The 26,617-nt window shown below is 35.9% G+C and overlaps 1 protein-coding gene across 2 annotated transcripts in view; it reads right to left on the reverse strand.

The window, feature by feature from the left end:
* Nucleotides 1–25,491, reverse strand: part of LOC139979519 (rapamycin-insensitive companion of mTOR-like) — a 65,285-nt gene extending 39,794 nt beyond the window's left edge. For both annotated transcript variants that reach the window (XM_071990423.1, XM_071990419.1), the window contains exons 1-5: nucleotides 25,380–25,491; nucleotides 25,238–25,285; nucleotides 15,588–15,685; nucleotides 14,504–14,565; nucleotides 286–481 (exon numbers count right to left, since the gene is read on the reverse strand). In XM_071990423.1, coding sequence (XP_071846524.1) covers nucleotides 286–481; nucleotides 14,504–14,565; nucleotides 15,588–15,685; nucleotides 25,238–25,285; nucleotides 25,380–25,446 — 471 coding nt within the window. In that variant the 5' untranslated portion in view covers nucleotides 25,447–25,491. The remainder of the gene's footprint in view (nucleotides 1–285; nucleotides 482–14,503; nucleotides 14,566–15,587; nucleotides 15,686–25,237; nucleotides 25,286–25,379) is intronic.
* Between the last annotated feature and the right edge of the window lie 1,126 nt (nucleotides 25,492–26,617).

Genomic DNA, 26,617 nt, shown 5'->3' on the forward strand with positions numbered 1-26,617 from the left:
CACTGATAATCATTAGGTATGGTACATGAGAACAAATACCTGAAATCTGAACCGAGGGGGAGGGGGAGGGGTGGGAGAGGAGGGAGGAGGGGGAGGGGGAAGGAGGGGAAATGTGGTTATGACCATCTAGCCAATCAAGTAAAAGTGACAGACTTTGGGGGCCAGGATATCACATGCTGTGTAAAGATTTTCTATTGCAAGAACTTACCGATAGCACTTTTCTCTACCAAATCGAAAACAGTTTAAAATTGAGACATCAAAATAGACTGATTATTTAATGCTTACCCTTCTTATTAACCTCACTGCTTGAATCCTTTCGATGTCATTATTTTCACAGAGGTCTAACGAATGCATGACGAGAAGGTCCAGATGAAGTCCAAGGAGAGCCTGGCAGGAGGTTTCATCTTGAATGAAATAACGAATGGCACGCAGACCAGCACCTCGTACTTCTTTGGTGGAATGCGTTAACGACAACCTCAGACTGCAAGTTAACAAAAATTGTTAAACAGTTTAGCACTACATCCCCTTTGATATATACTCTTGGTTTAGTGCACATTCCCTCTACTCTATACCTCTGATGTGAATTGCTACTCTGACATTCAGCACTCTCGTTTTCTAATATGTGCTTTCTTCTTTTCAAGCATATATGTTTTCATTAACATCTGGTAATTCAGTTAATGGGGCAATGACTGGTCAGAGAAGAAAAGTTTTTATTGTACTCAATAATGTGTACTGTACTCATATGTACATTATAACATATGCATTGTATATTGTATTTAAGCTTGACTTTTGGAGTTATTGCTACGTAAAGGATTACAAGGTTTCATACTTTGACCTCTGTAGACCTCACATGACCTTTGACCTCTGAAAAACAAAAAGGGCTCTTTAACTCACAAATTTGGATTCAAATACTACTGTACAATAGGTATGAAGTTCATCCATGGTTTGCTTTCCAAGTCATCAGGTTTACAAGGTCTCTTAGCGCAGTTAACATAAATATTTCATGTTAATATCTATGCGGTAAAGAATCAATACAGCTTAATACAAGATCTGCAGAAGCCAAACACAGAACCTCTCACACTTGAATGTAAATCTGTAAGGTTGTAATGTGGCGGCAAACTAGAGTACAGCAGAGTAGAAAAGTAGAAAGTGTCTGTCACTCAATCCTGCATGTACACGTACAGCACACACTGAAAGCAATCGTTTGGGCTTGCGATGTGACACTTTTAACAGACTTACTGAAGTATAAACAAATATTCAATGCTAGAACTGTACTAGACAGTATTTCAAAGGAATAAGACTCAAAATGAATAAAACACCAAGCAGTCATAAATCTGCCTCATTACACGGCAGAATGCTTTGTTTGAGTTCATCAATAACATGGAGGTCAAATCTTCAAACTGCTGACAATGCCATTCACAGGCCTCAAAAAATAAAGTTTTATTTTCAGCACTATATATGAAAAGAGTTACCAATAATCACTGCAAGCTTTGCAGTTTTATTAACGAAATTTTTTCATTTTCTGCCATTTTCAAGGAAACGTTCCACGTTAATAACAGCATGCCTGGTAGCATAATTGCAATATATGAGTCTTTTCATGATTTTATTTCCCCTGGAATTTTTAAGACTGGTTAAAATGACTCTCAAGTTATCACACATCTGTACAGTACATTTGATATTTGTTTATACAGACCTGTACCAAACTATGAAATGCCTTTATCAAGTAGTTATCATTGTAAACATTTGGGAGACAGCAAAATAACAGAAAATAACTGAAAAGCAGATCATGATTAAGTGATGCCTTGCCATGTTTTACAGTATACTGTACATACAGTCTGGTGACATTTTTAATACATGTACAGTACTAACAGTGCACACAAGATTTGACTGCAAACAACCTCTGACCTTCTCAGGCTAACAACAGCTGAGTTCTGATACACAGTATATACTACTGGTAGATCTACATCAGACTACAGTACATGTACTCAAGTTCATCAAAGCTTTACTCTAGACAGTTACAGATGTATTTTCAAGCTTTTCTGATATGGCCCTATATGATGACCACAAACAACCCTTGACCTCAACAGAAAACAATGTCGGTCTTCTACTTGCTAAAGGTGGATCTACCTCACATATGATATTCATGTAAGATTTGCTGTTGAAGTTATGGAGTTTTCAGACCTTGACCTCTCGTGACCTCAAATAACTTTCAACCTCTGTAGACAAGAAATAATATGGTAGGTTTTCTTATAGTCACTACATAATTTGGATCCACATACCAATTACTGAGTTCATTCAAGCTTTCCTTTTGAAGTTATCAAGATTTCATACGTTTTCATCTGTCGATCTCAAATGACCTTTGACTGCTGCCACAGACAACAACTGATTCCCTCCCTTCACTATGGTGGATCCATGTTTACCATGTTTACAAATGTTTTAAGACTGTTACTGCTGATAGCCTCAAACGAACTTTGACTTATGGAAAACAAAAGGGGACTTGTCCTCACGAAGGTGGATCCACATGCCAAATATGAACGATGTTCCCACGTTGTTTTTGAAGTTATCACGGCTTATAAGATTTTCAAACTTTGACCACTACTAGCTGACCTCAAATCCCCTTTGATAGCCACGGGTAACAAAAGGGCTTTTCCTTTCATTTTAAGCTGCATCCACAAACCAATTATAAAATTGAACCACAACATATTTTGTTATAGTGTTTACAAGCTTATAAGTTAACAAGTACAATTGATTTATATATAGTGTTTACTAACCGAGGCATCACACACATGACACACGCCTTCACTATGGCTTACTACTGTAGATTCCTTACATTGCCTTCCACATGAAATCACAATTCACATGATCCCTCCAGCAGGGTTTTGTTGATTTGTGAGTTTTCTTTTCATCATTTTTGTCTTAGTTTAAGTAACTTCGCGGTATTGTCATTTGACCAAACGGCCTTCCCATTGTCTCTCTACAAGAGTCACTATTCCACTTTCTTTTTTCTTTTTTTTATGCATGCCATAATTATACTTTCACAGCAGGGCTTCATCAAGCTTGAGAACTATTTATACTACAAATACCCTCTAAAACATTACTTAGCATATTAAAAATAAAAAAATACTCCTTGTTCCAATGATAACATTTTTGGCAAAGTTCAAACAAATTACTGATGGTCCATTACAATATGTACAGTTCTTCAACTTTATTGTTTACGGCACATAGAATTTGAACGGTAAGTTGACGAGAAATCATAGATTGGGTTCATTTCCATAACTTGTATTTTCTCATTTACTGTAGTAATATTGTTCATTTAAGTTAATACATTTACTGTAGATGTTAAAGATATACACTGTACCGAATACATAAAGCTGTGGTGTGTCAGGAAAATGAAAGCTTCATTTCTACTACAAACAAGAATAAACACGACTGAGTTGAATCTACTTCTTTCCGATTGTTGTTATATCATTGGTAACTTAGTAACAATATCAACTTGCAGACAAGGAAATCAAAAGAGCATTTTGAAATATTTGTCTAAGACTGCTACAGTGAATCAGTATTCATTACGGGCTGAATGGTTGTCAGAACTCCGTTGACAAAAAAAGAAATGAAAATACAGAAACATTTCTCAAATGTCCAGTATTAAGGTTGATCAAGCTGAAAACTAGCTGTAAACTAGCAGTAAACTAGGCTATTCCAAACTTAATAACTTTCCTTTAGTGAATGAAACAAGACTGGAGATTATTCAAGTAAAAAGTCATGAATTACATACAGTATGGGGGAGGGGGATGTATAATGCTAAAAGAAATCTTACAGATTCAATAGCATACACTGGAGTGTGTTCACAAGAAACTTGTACTTGTGCATACTGCCTACTGCTAAGCTTATATCTAGAGAAATCCAAATTATTTACAGGATTCTATCATTCACTGCAGCTTGTCACAACGAACTGTGAAAGAAATTAAAATTTTCACCTTTTTTCTCCTTTGCTTTTTCCCATTACTCATTTCGTTTTCACCAAGACCATTTTTCATTGACATTTAGATTTAGCCTTTAATTCCCTAGCTGTACCTATTTAACCTTTTCATTCAACATAAATACAGGAGAAATTGGAAAAGTAAATATGAAAGTTTTTCTCCCATCCAAACCTCCCACCCCCCCCCCTGGAAAGGAAAGCAATATGATGGCTTCAGTATGGCTTCCAAGTATAATTACCCAATTTTCACACATTCTCCCTGCCAGTTTTAAAATATTGTCAACAAATTATTCGGCTCCTCTTTTCCCTTGAAAGAAAGTGTCAATATCGTATCGGATCACCACAGTTAGTAGATTCAAGTATTCACCTCACCACTCGCCTATCGGGGCCAGAAATGAATATTTCATGGAAATAACGGTGATCGAACTGACGGATATAGACTCGGGTATGAAGTCAAGAGTAAAAGATAAAAAACACATCAATGATGTTATAGACTATTCCTGCGAGTCTTTATCTCACAGTCAACTCTTTTTATTTATTTTCTTCCATTTTCCCTTCCAGTTCAGATTTGACAAGCAAAGAAGGAGGATATGTGATTATTTGTTTTTGTGTTTTTGTATGTGGACCATTATAGTTTCATACAGTTAAATATGAGCAATCTTTGAAAGAGCTTCAGTCATATATATACAACTACTGTATCTTAATCTATGTCTATACAGTTTTATGAGTATGTAATAAAAAAAAGACAGTAATGGACAAATCTATTATTTATGTAACCAAACTGAGAAATGCTATAAAAGAATTCACCCAAGATTACAACAAACAAAAAAATCTGTTTAACAGTAAAATCACCAAACTGAAGTTAGCATTAAAGCCACCCCCCCCCCTCACCCCTCCTCAGTACTTAAATATGCATTTTTGCAGAAAATTGCTGTAACTTTTCTTGTGCAACATGATATATTTGAATTGAAAATTAGCTGTGCAGATTTTCGTCAATCTCAATTTTGTGTAACTGACTTCTGCAACACGCGCACGCACACACAAGAAATATATCACACGACGATTCTATCAAATTTCGTCTCACTTACGCAAGCAGACCATATTCTACTCCATTTTTCCTCCCGATGTTTTGCAACTCATAAGATTTTTCCCGTTTCATTAAAAAGTAACCTTTAGTGACGAAAGGAAAGAAAGAGGGGAAAAAAATCCAAACCACACAGCGAGTTTTATTATACCTCTGTGCTTTTCACGTGGGAATGCAGAACTAAATGGTTAAAGACTTCAATGTCAGGCAATGATGGTACATTAAGGAATCACCCTGCAGTGAAATTTACAGCAACGGAGTATATGTATATACTAAACAAAGGTGTCCCTGGCTTGACGTCACGGCTCACTTTAATAATCTTCACGAAACATTCATCCGCTCGGAGTGTTTTTTCTGGCGAAAATTTTTTGGTTGGTGGCTTGTTTATGAAATTCATGACCAAAATATTATAAACGGTTGGACTTGAGAAATACACTACTAAAGGGTCTCTTTGAAAGAGTAGTGTCGACTTTTGAATAATATGATTAAAGTTGTTAGGAATGACAATGAAAATTATGAATAGTTTTTATTTCTTATTTAGGCATTTTTAGATTTGACAAATTATTGGACAAAAACAAGTATGTGATAGCATGATATGAAGAAAAGGCTCAAAATTTTGTTTCTTATAAATTTCTGAGAGACTGATGGCTGAGTGGTGTCAAATTACAGTAGGTGCTAGGTAGGATACCTATTGTACATGTATACTGTACCTTAAGAAAAGTTGACACACAAACTGAAGTAAATATACACTGACCACTTTAAATGTGGGGGAGGGGGGAGGGAGAGAGGGAATAGCAACAATATATAGGGCCCCCTGTCTAACTTAAGTGAACAAAGATCAGTATAAAAGTAACATGAACAAAGCATTGATAAATTGATTTTTTTTTATTATTATTTTACTTTTTTTTTATTTTTTCAAAGGCTTTGAACAGGTTTAATGGTAGATATATGTCTCCATAGTGAAATGATTATAGGTGAAATTGGTGCACAGTATCATTTCACAAAGCACTCGTCAGTAGTTACTGTGTAAGTGAGGCTGCCTTTTTAAAAATTTTGGTCCATGCATTAGCAACATTTATTTCGCATAATATTCTGTAGGATTCGCAAAATAGCTAGAAATATTGAGTTTGATTTCTAACACATTTATTCGAGTAAAACCAGTATATAATATAAACAACATTCAAATGCTGTGGCACAATATAGGAATTAAACTTCAAGTGGAACAAAAATGAAGGTCAGATGAGGTTATTTATCAAGAACCATGCAATAAGTGGAATAACCAAACAAGGAGACAATATCAGTAAGAAAAAAGTTTGTCCTAAGGGAGAGGGTGAGGCAAGTATTATTTTTCAATCCATAAACTGTAAAACAAAATTTTTCAAATATTTTCATTAAATTCTTGAAAGCCTTGAGTCACAAAATGGCAAGGTCACTATCAAAGCAAAAACAACAACAATAATCACTAGCTCAGAGAATTTGTAATTTAACTCGAATGACCTCCTTCCGTGCCACTAAATTCCGCTGGTACGGTGACCCAGGTCACGTTCACACTTACCTGTACTGTACAGGGCACAATTACTGATTCACTCTATTTGTTTTCCTAATGCATTTCAGATGGGTTTATTTGCTCATTGCTTCCTCAAATTTGGTTGAAATCAAATTCTACATTTCAATGAATGAGCTGGCTACGTAATATACTGTTGTGTGCTGTGCCCTGCCACTGCTGTACAGTACATGGTTATTTCAACAGTACTACAGTGAGTGGGATTCTTTGCCTTTCTGAGTATTTTTGTTGCAGGCTGTGTGTGATGACTATAATAAGGCACAGTGAATCAAACCTCCTTGCGTGCAAAGAAGTTTTGTTATATGGCTTTGGTTCTAAGGCCAACTGAAACTTGATGAAATATGGGATAATTTGGCTGCCTATCATATTTTTGATTACATAAAGAACTTCTGAAGGTGAAAACTGAAGAAGAGTCCAAAAATTTTGAATTTACCAGACACGTACAGCAATGACGTAATCATTTGTAAACAAATTTTTTTACAGAAGTTTGCGAAAGCATATATGTAAGACTTCTCACATTTGTAATATAATGCCGCGTCACCTTTATAGTGAGGCGATTGTCAGGCAAAAAAAGCAAAGCAAAGCAGACCACTATAACACCAAAATAATGTCTATTACTCAAAAGTATGCAACATTCTGCAAACTTGGGGAATTTCAAACCTTTCAAAACAGGAAGTTATTAAACTTTCATTCCATAAAAAAAAAAAGTTCTTCTTACAAACAAACAAGAAAAAATCAAGCTGCTGTTTTCCAAAAAAAATATTGGGTCATAGCCTCGGGTGTTAAGAGTTCTGTCTATTCTGTAAGTTGTAACAGTGCTGGACTCAATGTATTGTAAATGATGCACTTAAACAAAGTGTATAGCACACTCTCTCAATATACCATCAGTACCAATGAAGGCTGAATGGATTGGTTTTAATGATTGTATACTATTGTTGATACCAGTTACACAAAATCAACAATTTATGAACCGTACTGTACAAGCACTTAACAGAGGTGAGGAGGGAGGGGGGGGGAGATTATACCTCTTTGGGGGTCACACTTCTTTGCTTCCTTTCCTTGAATTATAATTAGCACCAATTTGACCAAAAGCAGATTTTCGTTCAAAACAAGATTACGACTGAGACAACCGCAGGACCGTACAGTGAGATGGGTTGTTTTCACCGAATGGACTAATTTTGAAATATTGACATTTTGTCCTGGATACTAAAAAATTTTCGCCAAGACATTTTTATGCTACATGTAGAAACAACAGGTCCAAAGCAAATTTGAAAAGTTGCTGAATATTATAGACATTTATCATTGACATGATATATGGTAGTGGATAATCCTGCTCAAGTATTCCATTCAGGTTCAAATCTGAAAAAAAAACCTCACCAAGCAACAAGGCCTGTACAGTAACAACAATGTATGGAGGTATCGCAGAACCGATACCTTCTGTACACAATGAGTTACCTATTACAGCAGTGACACTAGGGTAGAAATATCACGCACGAAAAAGCAAGGAAAACGAAAAGGATACTTTACACAGTGCTCTGTAAAGGTGACAGAGAATCGGTTCCAGACGATAGGAAAGCCAAAAGAAGAACACCAAAGTGTAAGAGAGGGACAGACACGATGGGATGGAAGACATAGCTTCACTATTGAATGGCAGATCTCAGAAGGAGGGTAAAGTGAGGGGTGTCCACTGCCCCGGAGGTAGGGATAGGGGGACGCAATGCTAAAATGTCTCCAGTCATGTGAGCTTAGGTAGAGATGGGAAACTGCAGATGTAGTTTAGAGACAGGTATTAAAGAGAGGAGCAAAGTAAATTTAAGTTTACCAAGGTCAATGCTAATTGTTGTTCCAAAGACTTAGCAACATCCCTTACTGTACTTGCTGATTAGTTATCTAAATAAGTAACTTTCATAATTTTCCTAAGGATCATTGAAAATTGGTAGTTTCAAATAGAATACAGTTGTTTTTGAGTAAATAGTGTACTGCACTAATCATGTACACACTAATATATATACGGTAGTGCTAATACAATTCAAATCACAACAGACCTTCAGTCAAATTTATAGATGGTGGTTAAAAATGTTTTATTTAGGGGGGGGGGAAATGGGAGGGGGGAGAATACAGTATATATGCACATCACACATGATCCTTTTAATGTCTCTTTATAATACAGATATACTGTGATAAATGTATTCACAATAGTAAATCATGTATACTGTAGCCCAAACGTGTGGAGCCTGGACTGTCTACTGTTCTTCGTAGTTTGTACATTTACAACACACACGTACTGTATTTAAGTACATGTTAACGAAATCTTCTTGTTCCCACTAAGTGTTTATTATTAGAAACTATTAACATTGCACATTAACATCTTATTAATTATACTTTCATACAGTAGGGCAAAGGTATAGTAACTAATTACATCAAAACTACTGTATTTGTACAACGGTTATATATGATAAATGCATACAGCAAGGTAGCTGGTATTTGTTCACGACGTCAAAACCGACCCAATGCAAAAGGTCATGAATCAAAGTCATCCCACAGTGCTGCACTTTACTTCACGGCACTGTCATCTTGCAGTGCAATTGAACAGGTGAGCGGAGATAGTCCTCGATATTAGAAGAAGCCGCCCAGGGTTATGAACATTACTCAATATATACTTGAGTCTTTTATTTGTTGTGCAAGAAAAAAAATCAATTGTGTCGTCACAGTCCTCGAACGAAGTTGTTTCCGGATTGGTGGGCGGTAATTAGGTCACACTGGATGAAGGAATGCAGAGCTCAATGTGCTGGCTGCGCGACGCCGCCGGTGAGAGAGTAATCCCTGGACCGAACTCGCTGTATCAACAAAGCGCTAACGAACAATATAAACAAGACAGAACTGCAGTCAAGGAAACATGTACTGTACATAATACAGAGTACTGTATATGCCAAGAGGTCTTCAACAGATGAATATATATTCATTACATGTATTTGTCAAACTGTGAGATTCAGGTCAGGCAAGATAAAACTCACAGGATGATGGATATGATTTCAGATAAATATGTGGAAAAAAGTGATAATTTTAACTGACACAATGAGACAGAGAGTCAATTTAGTTCAGCTTTTCTTGACTTTTCAAATTAGGGGGGAGAGAGGGAGTGAAGATGGAGACGTGTGCTAATACTGCGATATACAGCATGTATTTACTCGAATGTTGTTACCTTTCTGGCTACCGACACAATTATATTTTTGATCTGAAATTTTCATATAGTATACAGTATCTTTGCCTGAAGGGGAAGATTTCCATCACACCTGATTTATGATTTTAAATGATTTCAATCGTTAAGACAATTAAACATAAAACATGGATGTTAATTTAAACGGATTTTAGTCATTACAATTGTTTGTGCAGCAGAGGGCAATGTTGCCGTAGGGCTGTCATCTGCATACGGTATGAATTGGCAACAGACAAAAGCCATAACCAGCGATGTCATCATATGCGCCATAATGACAACCGAATTTAATGCACATGGTCGATCATGTGCCTTGTTCGCCGTATCTGTTCGAATTGATATTAAGCCTCTATCATAACAGCATCATGCCTGATGAATGCTCCGTACGTTTATTAGCTACGACAACAGAGGAAAGACTGGCATAACTCTTTGTGTAGGCAACACTGCGGCATTTCACAAGACGTTACCCTACTGTATGTATGTTAGTCTGTGGAAGATGCTTATTATTGGATTCTCAGCCAATGTGACTCAAATCCTTGGCATTTCTGGCATAATGACAGAAAGTTCTTGAGAGGGGTTTCAAAAAATTTGAAACGTCACTGACGATGAGTGCTTCAAGTCTGCTCGAATACATTTTGAACATACAGGAGTACAGTACTCTGGCTCATCCGTACCGTGAGACATTCAGTACAAAACCACAACAACAAAAATATGACAGTAGTAATTCAAAATTCCATCAAATAGATATTTACACAAATTCAAGCCCATTCTAAAAACACAATCATTATCATTTTTCTACTGGTTTCATAGAATGTAACCGACTTCTCTGCACATTAAACAAAAGACAATTTACATGCCTGGGAAGTACTGACAATATTTATGTAAAAAAAAAATCCACTGTCCAAGTCTGGGAATAAATTCATCTATGTTGCTCAAAATATATGTGTAATATTTGGTAAAAAATATTCATTTCTCTATAAAATTATTATGGGGTAAGTTTAGATCATACTATAGATCTATATATAACTATTTTTTTTAACAAACTTCTTTCACAAACAAAGCCTTGTGCCCCTTGAACCAAATATCAAAGGGTCGTTGCAGCTCTTACTATATATATTAAACTGTAAATAACAGCGTGCACAATCAAGATGTCCACAAAGGTACTATATATTTAGGAGCAGCACTAGTGCATTTGTACAATGTACTTGTACACAGTGGGCTATTTCTACATGGTACAGTATACTTCCATTGCTGACACTGATAATTGATAAGTATGTCAGAGCTATTTGGCAGTAAACAGCATGAAATCATTCAAGATAGCTGATTGAATTGCAAATTCCTTGGTAACATAATCTGGATCAATTTCAATTTTGTTCCTGTACTTTTTGTCAAGTTAGTAATTTGCATTCCGTTTTGAAGGGTTAGAAGTGGTTGACAAACAAGTTGTTGTCAATTGTCAACCTTTTACCGATTTCTACAGTCAGCCGCCCTGCTGAAACAGGACAATGTAATTTAAACGCTCATTTGATAAACAGATACTGTACATAGTAAAGGCACTGTAAGTTTGTGCACTCAGTTCGAAATACGTCACTGAATACAATTAAGGGGGCTGCGCTTTGTTGAGCTAATTTTGCAATTCCATGTGATTGCATGTAAATATCTTGCTGGTAATAACCTTTAAAATTATCCCAAAATATTAACAACAACCAGAAGGGGGAAAAAAATTGTTAAGAATTTTTGAAACCAAACTGCATGTTCACAAGCATTGCATATTGGTTTTAAGCAGCTGGAGGTACTGTACAATCTGGGTTTGTTTGCCAACACTAATCTTTAATTTTTTTTTTAAATTTTCCATTGATTACCTACTGATACTGTGTATATATGGCAACTACAGGACTGTAAACCATGGAATGATGCATGCATCCTATTTACTGTACAATGCTTGAATTTTACACAGTACAGTATGTCTGTATAAATGGGTGCTACTGCAAAGTATATACTTCCAAAGATTTGAGTCGGAGAGGAGCGCCACGGAGTGCAGAATACTAATGAGGGACTGAATTTTCTATACATGAAATCATTTATTAAAAACAAAACTAACACAACTTATTCTTTTGAAAGATATCCAAAACTTCAAAACTGATATCAAATCGTTAAAGCTTCAGTTCTCGAATAAATTAATCCGGCAAATCTGGAAGCAACTGGATTCATCAGAAAATGTGAACCAAACGATTGATGATGTCAAAAATTCAGCACTGTATCTAATCCTTTTCTTAAAAGCAGTCAGTTATGGACGATGAAGAATACATGCCAATCTTTTTGGACGCTCAACTCTGCCATTCAAACAAAAGAGAGGAAAGTAATGGTTCTGGGTATGAGCAGGCAATGCCCCCCTCCTATCCATATATCGACAAACTGTATGTGCTGACATGATTGACATCTACCTACAGTAGAATACAATAATTTACTTAAACTGTCACATACCATTATGCCTATAAGAAACTTATTACAATACAACCTTGCACTGTAAATGTATGTTGAACTGTTTTCTTTTTTTTAAGTTTTTTTTTTAATATTAAGGCCTCCAGTACTTCTTGTATGAATGAAACGTTGCTGAGTCATGGTCCATCATATCCCGAACACAGATTTATTCAGACTGTGCATCGAGAAAGTCACACACTGTGTACATGCACAACGTGGAACATACAAAACTACATAATATTTGGCTGGAAAGATTGCAACTTGGCAATTCATGAGTTCTTGTACTCAAATGACTAAAATTCTCAGCCAGTAGCTGCTGTACCACCCACTTGATTAACTTATAAAACAGGTTGAACTTTAACCTCGTACATATCTACTAGACTACCCATGACCTATATTCAGCAACCAAGGGCATGTTGAGCATTATAAATGCAGATTATACTTGGCACAAACAAACAAACATCTTCAAAAACACTGAGCTGCAAGAGGCTACAAAAACCAGAGATTTTTGGCACCATACTTTTTCCTTCTTGTTTATATATATCCCATCCAATAATCAAACAAGTCAATTTTGAACCCAAATTTTGTATTATTTGACCTCACATTTCCACAGTACCGACATGTCATTGTGCTGGCCCAGCAAGCCAGACATATACTGTACATGTATGGCAATATATGCATACATTGTATAACCCTCAACATCAAACTTCAGTTTGCATTGAAATCTGCCATTGTTTCAAATTGTTTTAATAGGTCTCACTTATGAAAGAAAGGATACACAAGTCCAACATTAATACAGTAATTAAATGCTTAAATGCAATACTGTATAGATTCCTTGCTTTGAATGTTCAGGCCAAGCATTTAGTTTGGGTGGTGCAAAAATAGTGTTAGGAACAGCTACCCAGCAACAGAGTAGATCAAAACAAAGTTCCCCTCCCCCTCCCCCCTCTCCCCTCGTGCCGTTGTGCCCTTCCCTGATACGAACCAAACACAAGTGATTTTAATCTTGAACAAATTTAAGTGGCCAGTTAAAAATATTGGTACTGTAGGTTCCTGGAATCCTTTAACTTATTCATCCAAGGTTTCATCATGTTTCGATGTCAGAACAATTTGCTGAATTCTTTCAAAGTGCAGTATAATTGAAAGTAAACCTGTTACTAGTCACAGAATTTGCAGGACATGGGTATTACTGTACACAACACAAGCCCTTCACTGGGTAGGCCCACTGAAACATCTCTAGGGCATGCGAAATCCTAGACAAAAGTCCAGGAGAACTTTTGCAATAGGTTCCGTTCTCATATTTGCTAATATATTCTAGGATACATCACATAACTCAGACCTTTCAACAAAAATACTGCTGTCTCCCAACACAATGGAACTTCAAAAACTGCCTTGAGTTTGTTGTGCAAAACATTTGTCGAAACAATGTAGGTTTTAGTAAACAAACATGCACAGTGGTCCTCTGGCCCTGGTGAAAACAAAACGTTCATAAAACGAAACCGCTGCAAAAAATGTGTGATCCTCGAACAAACTGGACCTGATTATAAACGGTCTGTTTACCTGTACTGATCTTTCAACCTCTTTTAGCTTCACAACATTAACATAAGATTGTAGAATTCTGTGACAATGGCTGTAATGTTTTCACAAAAAACAACTCAAATGGCTTTTGAGATCGATTTTCCGAAACAGTGATTGCAGTTCAGTTTCATAAAGAGGTACTTCACACTTAAGTAAGTGTAATTACTCTTTCTAAACACAAACTCAAAACATCAAGAGATTCTACAGCACAATAGAAGATGAAGGGCCAATTTGCCACCCTTTGGAAACACTGTACATAGCCAAACAGGACTTCCTGTGTGGCACCAAAGACCCCCTGATTTTGAACGAAAAATAGAAAAAAAAGAGCCCAATGCCAAATATCTTCTTTTTTTTTTATATATATCCTGAAATTCCACAACCTACATCGTGAGTGCTTACTTTTTATAATTTTTTTTTAATATAAATGTCAAAGTTAATTTCCTCCCACCTGTTAATGTAGAATTACACGTTCAATTGTTTATTTTACCATTCATTGCACGACTATGGAAATGTGGTCCGGTGTTAAAATCAGAATGTCTGAAATACGGTTAACGATTCAATAATACCTGCAACGTGTGAAAGCAGTAAGAATAGTGTTTCACTCACCAACATAGTATTTCCGGGGCAGGAAAGCAGAGATCTTTGGTAGATGTGATACTGTTCACCAACTATAGAATGACAGAAACGAAGAAGGCAAAAAAAAAAAAAATCCTCGTTATTTAATTTTCTTGAATTTAAAAGAAAAGAAAAGTATCTAAGAATAGTTCATACTGGACGAAAATGGAACACGAACTACGTCACCAAAATTGGGGAAAACAGCAAAACAACATGAATTCTTAACTCTCCTACATAGCAAGACATATCAAGTTATGCAAGGGTTTCAGTTTATCTCCTTTCACATCTCAGACAGCTTATTTTCTTCAATCCATGACATCTACAGTAGTCTGATTGTACAGTAAGTGTTCTCAAATTCACAAAATATTTCAGGTTTATCAGATATAAATATGATGAGAAGGAGGAAGCATAAAGGAGGTTATGAAAAATCATAATTTTCCAAGTTTAAGAACTTTTTGTTTGTTCCATGGTCTGAAATCACTGGGTTTCCTGCCTGCATCAACCCTCAAACAATTATCATTGTTATATCTTTTTAACGTGTATTTATTCTTAAGTGTCCAGATTGCTTGCTAAGAATACAAAGTTCTCGTATAAAATACAAATACAAATGATCATGATGCCAAACATCAACCAACTGAACATTAATGTTGCAAACTTTGTGTATTAAATGTTAACTAAGAAATCAAAAAAGTAATTGGGTGTAGTACAGTCATATACAGCACCTGTGCACAATTTGTTTAACAGGTCTACTTGCACAGGGCTCATATTTCATTCCTGACTCTGATGCATTTTTTTCTTCTTTTTCAAAGCTCAATATGCAAGTAGACTTAAAAGTAGAGTTTATAAATAACTTATGAAACAACAATATGAGTAGCTGCTACTTTGGTTAGGTTCAAAGATTATCTTTATGTCTATAAATAATAAATAATCACTGCATCATGGATTGCAGTCACAGACATGTGTAATTAACAACGCTGTACGACAGTACTTACTAGTAGTAGTAAGAACTGGCAAATTATAAAACCTGGAAAATCAAACCAAGACGAAGCTTAAACATATTAAGTCGACATCTTACCTTGACAAAATTATTTAAGTGACCAAGCTTCTTGCCTTTGCTAGGGCTTTTATCTTGAACCAAAGTTACTAAAATATCTCGTACGTTATCTTCAGGAGCTGTGAACAGAAGCACAAAATGGATAGAAAAAAAACCAAATTCAGTTAAAATTACAATAAACAGGAAACGAAAGGAACCGATGGCCAGTTCCGAAGCAGCTGATAATGTATGTATTTTAGATCCTCCTGCAAGCAAAGAAGCCATCATTGGCTTATCAAAGCCGCAAGCTGACCAAAGTCAGTCTCTTAGATTCATATTTAATGTCCATGATTATGAATTGTCAATTGTCAACAACTCTGTAACTGGACGACATAATCTCTGCAGAGTAATTTCTATGGGGTATTAATTGAATTTTGAACGAAAACTTATGTCCACCGATGCTGTAGTTTGGTGAAATGATGTCACAGGGTGATCATGTTGATTATTATCTTGAGTAAAGGAATATCGATATGGACCTGCTACACTTTCATAGCAGATTGTGTACATTTAATGAACCCAGTCTGGCCTGATTTGCATGTAAGAAGCTGGACGTTTACTTATTTCCAAGTCACCGCACTAATTTTGCAATAAACCTTTAAAGAATTCAAGAGATTAAACAGATTAACTTGAAAGAAGCTGGTGGTAAATGAATATTAATCCTTCTCCTTTGCCTTGTTGTTTAACCTATTAATGTGTATGGAATCTTCTTGAGATCAATCACAGTAACCTAGTACAAGCCCTATTGGTACTCTTTTTGAGTTCAGAAATATTTTTAAATACTTTCAAGAAAATTAGGGAAATCATCGCATCTCCCCTCATCTCATTTTAAACCTCATTTAGTTGTTAGTTTTATTTTCCGTAATGAAACTACCGTATCCTTTGTTTTTGCATTCATTCATAAAAGAGTAATTACACAATCTGCTATTTACTTTCGTTAATGCTTCCAGGAATCAGTCTCATATGTTTACAGTATGTCAATGGTTTTTGTTCTCAATAATCAATCTGACAACTTCACCAGGATGTAATTGCTTAAATGATGGCGATACGAGATACTGTACTGTATCGTCAGTGCACATTTACAACAAATGAAATATTCATGATCACTTTAAAATCATGAATATTCATTAGGTTTGAGGTATCAAAGCAGATTCATATCCTCAACATTCATTCACACTCAGTCACAACATACTGTACTAAACCTTCCGTGCACATGTACAACAAAATGAATATTCATGATCACTAACTGAGTACTGTAAAATATTCAAAGGTATATGAATATTCATTAGGTTTGAGATATCTAAATAGATTCATATCCTAAACATTCATTCCCAAGATACTGTACTAAACCTTCCGTGCACATGTACAACAAAAGGAATATTCATGATCACTTACTGTACTGTAAAATATTCAAAGGTACATGAATTTTCATTAGGTTTGAGATATCTAAATAGATTCATATCCTAAACATTCATTCACATTCATTCACAAGATACTGTACTAAACCTTCTGTGCATATGTACAATATAAGGATTATTCACGATGATAAGCAGAATAAGCTACAACTTTCAACTTTACTGTACTGTAAAATATACGTTGAAAAGGTTTGAGATATCAAAACAGATTTATCTCCTAAATGTTCATTCATATTTATGCTATATCTTAAGTATACCAGAACCATACAGTAAAGAATAGAATAATTCAGTGAACATTGACATTTTTAGTAGCATTGTTTAGGTTTATGAGATTTTTCAGAAAATAATCAAAATATTAAGATTCTGTACCAAGAAAGTACTATGTATCTTTGGTATGTGGCCCATAGATTGCGTACTACTGTAGCACTTAGATGTTACAAGTGTACATTCTTTGCACCTGACTTGTTCGTTAACATGAACTGGAGAAACAAAAGGACATTAATACACTCACTCAGTCAATTTATCAATTTATATCTCATAGATCCAATGCAACTTATTGTAAGTATATATTTATATATGTATGCAAACTATGGTATTTGGCAGTAGTGCTAAAACTTTATTTTTTGATGCTAGGGTCGCTACACTTTGATGAAAAAACGTTGAAGGATGCTTGCTATGTACATTTCTTTGAGGTTGAAGATTTAAAAGCTCTGTCAACAGATACTAGTCATAACTGAAGAATCATAGCTTGTACCAGATGTGGTACTTACCTGAAAGAAACAAAGTTTTGATGATGTCACTAAAAGCAAACAATTCCTCTATGCCAAACACCCTATACATACATACAGCACTGTAACCTGGTGCTGTTTGTAAATTTATGACTGTACTTAAAAACACTGAATGTTGATCTACCAGTTTGAGTAGACCACAACGATAAAACTGGAGAATATATAACTGTTTGGTTCAAAATACTTCAAATGATTCATCCCAGGTATTTGGATGGTTTGAAATGCTCTATAAATATCCAAAATCACTTCAAATGCAAAAGAGGGAGGTTATCTCTCTTGTGTTAACAAGAGTTTACAGAATGCCAAATATATATTGTACCCCAAACGGTACCTCCATGTAGTGGGACTGTGACTACTGCATAAACAAGAAAATTAAATTCTGTAAACAAAATCCTTCAAGTGAATTGTAACATACAGTAGTACGTGTACCGTAGACACACACAAAAACTTTTTGTAAACGGTCTGTAGCTTTGTGACCTTTGTATCAAGTTTTTGAACAGAAACAGACCTTATGGCATGCACGTGCTACTATTCAAAACTACTCTACACCTACTCTACACTTACTCTACAATAGTAACGAACAAAATGAATTTTTAAGCAGATGTCCAGGCGCATAGCCAAGGGGGCAGCCGCCCCCCCCCCCCCTTGAGCATATTTTTTATATTTTTTTTTAATGTTTTTATGATATCGCTAGTATTTTCAAAAGAGAAAATGCTAAGATGCAACTTATAAGGCCTGGGAAGTGCCATTTCCAGCGATCTGGGAGGCATTTTCAGCCATAATTTTCTTCTACGCTTCGCGCCAACCATGGTGGCGCTATGCTTAGATAGTTTGCAATGCCGAATCTACAGTTTCGCCCCTCCCTTGGCAAATTCCTGGCTCGCGTCTGCAGATGTCTACATTATCATCCTTCACTATCACTATGCTATCTAGTATTTTTTTAGTGTACATACAGAAGTTCATGCAGTACTGTACGGTAAGAATATATACAGAGTACTGTAAATACTGACAGAAAGAGCACATTGTACAGTATATACTCCAGTCACTCAAGCACTCTCAGCACCTCCACTTCAACCATTCATATATATCAAATAATTATACAGCTAAACATGAAAGGCACTCATACTTAAAATAGCATAATTTGTCGTATTAGACACAATCTCCAGGGCTCACAGAATTGTAACACTGTCATCAACATTGCAAGTAGTCAGCAATACTAAACGTTCATTGCCGTACCTCGACGATTTTAAACAATGCCACTTCATACTGCCTACCTCAAATTACGACCATCCTGTTACAATGTACAGTAGATTACTGAAGTACAGGCTTGCTGTACATGCCTGCACTACAGTACATCTAAGAGAGATTCAACTTAAATAAGTAGTCAGAGAAAAAGAGAACATGTTCTGTGTCGTTCAAGATTCAAGATTTGAAATTTTGAGATATTTATGACAGTCAACAGTAACCGACATGTGCTGAGCCTGTACTCCTCTTTAAAGTACCAGGTGCAAACTAAACATCCATTATGCTACAGTAGTACTAATCCAGAAATGTTATACCATTTCCACATGTAAGCAGAAACTAATAAAATACGGAAAAAGAAATAAAAGTTGGAAGAAAGCATTGATATTGGTTGAATCCATCCACACAGTGAAAATAAAACCTCCTGTCAAGAGTACAGCGGAACTAATGTTTGTCAAAAACTCAAAATGTCCTATCAAACAGGTTAGTCTGCATTTAGTCCCAGATTATTGACCCATCTCAACAAACTATTTTGAAACAAATGATTTTTTTTTATATTAAATTCAAGATAACATTACTGTAGATCAAGCTACCATCCTCTTCTAAAGTATCTGTTTTTCACCAACACAATTTTAACAAGTTCTGTGGTTCATTATTCTATCCAGAACTAAACAGTTTGCCATCAGGATGTCTCTTCATTTGTAATATTATGATATTTACAAGTACAGTAGCAAATTTATGAATTTTCAATATTTTTTCAAAATATATTTTGTCATTATTTGGAATATAAATATATATCTATATATTGTGACTAATGAAGGTTATAATTGTGTAAACTGTATTGTTATAGAATTATTTTTTGGGGGCACAAACTCACAAATTTTCCAAAATCAATGTAAGACCCTAATTTTACTTACAAGTCTCTTCATCAACAAGACTTGTCCCTTTATTATCAAGACTGAGTCCACATAAATCTGTCTCCACATGTACAGTAGTACTTCAAACTAACTACACACATCATCTATAGAACAATTGCCCAGACAGATCGAAGGCTTCGAAGCATCAACGTGAGATTGCCTCTTTAGTATCCACTTCCTGGGAAACATCTTTGAACATTGAGCTCTTGCCTCCAGTCTGTCGTTTGCATTCATCTGCGCACACATGAATGCAATTATCTACAAATTTATCTGAGCTGTGAAACTCAGTAGCCTACTGTACACTACACTGTGTATTGTGAGTGTCCTTGTTCAGCACTGTATACAGTATGTGTGCTTGCAGAGAAAAAAAATTCCCCTTCATAATTTTTAAATATAAATTTGTTGTACTGCAATGCATGTACGTGCTCACAGCTTTATGATCTGTCAGTGAAAAGAAAGTTGTAATTAGTTTAAAGAGCATAATTAAATTTGTTAATTATTGGTCAATGATGAGTTTATATACACATATATATAGCAATAGGTTGTGACCTTTGTCATAATTATTTGTTTAATTTTGCATGTACAGCAACCATACATCTGCCATACTGTACCTGTAATATTTCAGTAAAGTGATTCAGACAGCAAACAGTAGTACTAGTTACTGTATGTTTTGTAATGTGTGCTGTCATGATTTGCTTTGTAATGTGTGCTGTCATGATTTGCTTTGTAATGTGTGCTGTTATGATTTGTTTTGTAATGTGTGCTGTTATGATATTACCTGTGACTTTCAGGATCAATCTTTCATATATTCTCCTGTGTACTGAACAACATACATACATACAGTACATGATGATGATGATGATGATGAGAGATGTTATTAACTTCTATTCAGCAGCGAAAAACATTTATCACTTATCGCATTGCAAAGTGCTATGCAAGTGCAAAGATGTACATACCAGTTTTTGTACACAGTTACCATTAGAACTTTGTAGTGTAAAGGAACATTCAGAGTGCTATACAAAATTCGAGCACTAAATTATTCTCCGATCAGCTGTGATGACTTGAATCATTCTATAGATGCGAGAAGAGTTTCTCCACAAGCTCATCTCCAGCAATCACTTTTTGTAAAACAATAACAAAGGAATTGCTTTTTAGACATATTTTTAGAATGCAACATCAGCAACTATTTAAAGCTACTGTCTTTCGTGTTAAAAATCTAAGCTGCCAATTTCCCAAGCTTGTTACATGCATATCTGTTTTGTACATTCACACAGTTTCTGTTAGTACTTGAAACACAAGTACAGTACAAAGGTTTGAGTTCGACTATGCCCACAGCATATTGTGTTGTATTGCAGTGGTTATTTTATGTTTACAGTGCCGTGCATACAGTAGCATACTGCGATAGCATAATGAGACCAGTGGGAAGAAATATACAGTATGTACACAAATATATATACACAAATATATATACAAACATGTATCGTATATATGCCACTGAACCAACTATTATTGTCTTAATATACTAATCATATCTGACACAAATGTTCCTCCTCCCTCTTGTTTATATTCCAAACACCCCCTCCCCACATCAACCCCCACATCAAACCCCCTCCCCCAGGCCCTCCCTTTTCCCTTTGGAATATTCAGAGCAGACACATACAGTAGTGTACTGTACAAATTCACTGAAGACAAAATTAATACTTAGGTAAGTTGAAAGCACTAAGTCTAAAGTACTAATATTGCTAAGAGCCTAATATAACAGAGTGTGAAGGTTTTGAAGTCATCACCTGTTGTGTAACTTCAATTTAGTAATCCTCAAAGCAAGACACATGAAATTCTTTCTTCCAGATGGCTACTCTAGATTGTAAAACACACATGATGGAATCTCACCTAGATGTATGACTTTGAGAATACGGTGCAAATTATACAGAAACAATTTTTTTTTTTTTTAAAGTAACTGCAGCAACTGAAGCCAAACAGAGATGAACTTAAAAGTCAAATACTTGGCATCTATTGATCATAACATTCACATTTAGATCTATCATCACTATGGTAATATTGAGGTCTATTCTTAACCACCAATCACATCACATTGTATTATGCCTCAATTAATTCTGTACATTTGAAGACAATCCTATGGCACACTGTCTTTACAGATAGTTCCTTATCTACTGCAAAACTTGTTTACATCAAAACAAAAGTCTTCTCAATTGTTAGGTATGTAACCTTTTTCCCCAATTGTATGTGTGTGTGTACATGTATGTGTGTGGGGGGGTGGGGGAGGGGAGGACAAAAATGACTAGGAGTGCTAGGAGGAGGAGTGGGACAAGAAGTACTCTTTCACACCATTTAACATGGAACATAATATACTGTACACTTGTTTTCTGATAGGACTTAAAATATGTCAGTGTCATATATACAGTACATACAGTGGTCATGAAATTCTGGCCACTTAACGGAAACAGAATTAGCTGCAGATCAACTGTGCACTATACTGCACTATAGGTTTACACTATACAACAGGTGATTACTGTACAAGGTGATAGTGTTTAAACATGGTAATACAGGTGATGGATGGAATCATTCATTCGGATACAACATAGCACAGTACTTTATGATCGTTACATTTAAAAGGAATTCTTTGGTGTCATAACTACATCGGCTTTAATTTTTTTACTGTATACACTCTACAGTATCTTCAGCCGCAAGAGGTAAAGCTTAAATCCTATTAACAGGTTTCTGTGATGATAACATGATTTGTTGAAAATAAAAAAAGGATTCAAGTTCTCAACGTGTTTTAGCAAATACCAGATGAGCTTTAATACAGTGCCATCATCCAGAATGCAAATGTAAAATTGTTTTGGTTTTAAGACTAATTATATATAATTACACCACATAAATACTTCCTCTATTTATCGTAAATTGGAACAAATAATCAAATCCCACCATACCTACTACCTAGATCAAGAAAGCATAGTGTTTAGGGTATGCGGGTAACTCTACAAAGTGCTACTGTAATGTAACAAAGCCAAGGCAAATGTCAAAGTACCATTGTCATCTCACATTAATGGGTTAACATAGAACTTACAGTAACTCTGTTTTTGAGATAATTTTGGTTATGATTTATGAAGTATCTTTTTCTCAAAGAACACGGTAAATACTGTGGGTTTTGTGCAAAAACATACAGAACATCTTTGCATCCCCATTCCATGTAGCAAACTTCCCATTTTGGTAAGCAATTTGCTATGAGATACCTAATAAATTACTCCCAGTTCCATGAATGGTTATAACTTCCCTGAATAATGCACGCCATGAACAAGCATTACCTGGCACAATTACCGTAGTACGGGAGCAACAGTTTTGAATTTGAACATAAAGACATGCTTTCTGGACATCAACATGCCTCAAATACTAACTTATTCAATAGCAGATGCATATATACTGTACTGTAAGTGTTCATTTAGAAGTACCATAGATTGTATGAAACCTCCAGTATTATGTATGTATAGTATAAAGATTTTCCTCAACTCATTCAGGCTAAAGGTCGCTTACCCCCCCCCCCCCCCACCATAATTACATGCAAGATTTCAGTACAGTACATATTTCTATCCTTCCTTCACATGTCACAGAACTTTTCAAATCAGGAATATGTTGGTTTGGCAAAGAATAAACATTCCAGTCACTGAACTACTGAATCATCTAACAAGCTGAATGTTGTAAAAGTAAAATCCTCCCAAGTTGAATTATGATGAACGGTACCAACCAACTATCCCTGTTTGAGAGAATCAAGCAATGCATGAGTTTGTCCATTACTACTGTACACTGTACAACCATTTAACAATGAGGGGTGACTGATGTAAATTCAACACTTACAAAGTACGCAAAGCCTGTCTTGATCCCTTAATTGCCAAGTGCTGCTTAGTGTTCAGAAAGAATAGTTTGTTGGAGACAAGCATGGACAGACACGGTACAAGTAATAGTGCAGACCTGTGCTGTATAAGTGCCAATATTTGATGTAAAAACCTTTTCGTTTGCCAACTACTCTGTAAGGTATCTTACATTCCTGAATTCATGGACTCTGATGCAAATGTAGCCAATCAAATGCAGATAAAGAACTCTACAACTACTGTACAGTACACCAAGAATATTTTCAAAAGGAGTTTTGTAAACTACAGAATTACAATGATAAGCATTTGAGACAAAACATTACATCTGTTTTGTAAGCAGTAATTGTAGGATATTACGAAGTAACAAATATCAATGTTGCTGCCTTGCAGTACAAATCAGTTAGCAGAGGAAATAAAAGTTATTCATAGTCTTATCAGCATGGATCATTTATCCACTATCGCTTCACAAAATGCTATGCAAATTGGTCAAATTGCTTTACAAGCCTTAAGATGTATAGCAACTTTTTATACAACAAGCATGGTAGTTTATAGAACAAAATTCAGAGCCTTCAAACTGCTGCACATAATTTGCATACTAAATTATTCCCTGTATAGGTCTACACGTAACTGTACACATAGAGTTACAAACTAAAGCACACATAAAATAGTTAGATTTTGAGTTCAATGAATAATATACAGATAACTAGGGGGACTGACCAAAATTAGCATTTGAACAGGTACTACATCAATGGCTGAGGCCACGCTACTACAGCCTGGAGTGCATGTTTCTCTAAGTAAAACCGCAAAAAACTAGTCTATTTATTGAGTTTGACGGTTGTGAGCGACTTAGGGACCTAACAATTAAAGGTTATGGCACTACACTAAGTAACAGTACACTATAACACATATTTGGAGCATATCAGTGGTACAGTCATGATGACGGGTTATTGATACCACATGCTGCAGGCTATGCCTATCTGTCAAACAGGTATGGTTAGCATTACAACTGGCCTTTGAACCTGTGCTGTGGCGAAATTAGGCCACAGGCTGAACCTACAATGTTAGGCCAAAGGCAATGACAGGTCCCAATCCAAGTAGGCTAGCCTAGGCCTAAAAACAACACTGAGAATCACTGACTACTGAATTAGTGAGACATTGACTAAGTATTACAACGTATTTAAGTTTATACTACACGATAATGAATAAACCAAGGTCTGGGAATACTACATAATCATAGCATAGTCACAAGCTATTTACTTGGTAGACGTACAGTGTGTAACACACTAGACTGCAGAGCTCCTAACAAAGCACAGGATATAGAGCAACAGTTAGGCCTAACGTTAACAACATAGTCAATAACACATTAACTGCAATAGTGTCACCTACCTCTGTTCAAATCAAGCGGCACGTCAACATCTCCGCTATCATGTCGGCCTAAACGAAAGGAAAATGTAGAGAATTAATGAAATATTCGATGGCTTAGTTACAGTGCGTCTTAATCATACAGAAAAAGTAAAAATTAACTCACCTTTAGAACGTCTGATACTTCTAGGCCTATACATGGTCGCCGCCATATTCCATGACGAATTGACCATGCGCAGCAGTCATTTACCGGTACGTACACCGGTAAACAGAGTCAGCTGTTCATAAAAGGGAACGCCCACTGAATTAGTTGGAAAATCATAAGACACCATCGTCACCAACAAACTGAACAACTGTAGGCCTATGACCAAAGATTTTCTTGGCTATGACTTAGGTGAATTAGATTATTTAAATATACACCTACATGAAAGGGGCCTACCTTATACTAATCATGTAGAGAAACATGCGTTGACAACCTTTTAACGGTTATGACTGTAACTTGGTCTCAGAGCCTGTCATGTCATGCGCTTGGCTATAGATTAATACAACCATTATTTGTGATATCCGGTAGATCGATCGGTACTGAATTAATTGCGATCAGGTTATGTTGTATTTCAATGTCTCTTTTCTTTTTTGAAACAAAAAAAAACATGTAAAGATCGGATTGATGTTTTTGTCTTTCTTTTTGCGATCAGAGTGACTGGACTGCGTAATCTAGCATTGGAATCGTTACTTCAGTACCTCAAATGCAAAACAATACAAAGTAAGAAAACATAAGACTTTCATTGCCTCAAATAGAGGCGTCAAAAAGTCAGGTTGGGCCCTGGAGACATTTATGACTATACACTATTCTTATCCCCATATTTCCCTGGGCTCGTCAATATTTTCCGGGCCCTTTAATTGACCTTGGGCACTGGGTTGTAGCTCCATGCCCACCGCCCCCTCTCTCTCTCCCCAGGTTTGGTCTAAAGTAACTAGTTAACGGTGCATTAGAAATTTGTCAAGAACAATTAGTGTAAGATGTCATCGTTAGATGCTCTGTTGTTTTTATGAAGTTCACTAATCAATGAACACGTGTTGATGAAGTTGTTAAAACAAAGGATTAATATTAACAATTAGACCTACCGAAGACAATGTCAAGTTTAACCTAACAGGAACAATCCAAACAATTGGAAAAGCTATAGAGACGATTACTAACAATCATATTTTCCGTTTTTTGTTCTTATTTTTTTTAGACTGCGAAATACGGAATACTATACTTCAGGCTGCCGGAGCTGGTCATCAGGGGGGGGGGGGGGTGAGAACCGGGGGACACTGTGGGAACTCGCCCCCCCCCCCCACTTTTTTTCCAAAATAGCAACTGTGCCCTACTGGCAATAAAATCTGCCACTTTGTTGAAGAACT

The sequence above is a fragment of the Apostichopus japonicus genome, chromosome 2 (genome assembly GCF_037975245.1).
Source record: "Apostichopus japonicus isolate 1M-3 chromosome 2, ASM3797524v1, whole genome shotgun sequence".
Lineage (NCBI taxonomy): Eukaryota > Metazoa > Echinodermata > Holothuroidea > Aspidochirotida > Stichopodidae > Apostichopus > Apostichopus japonicus.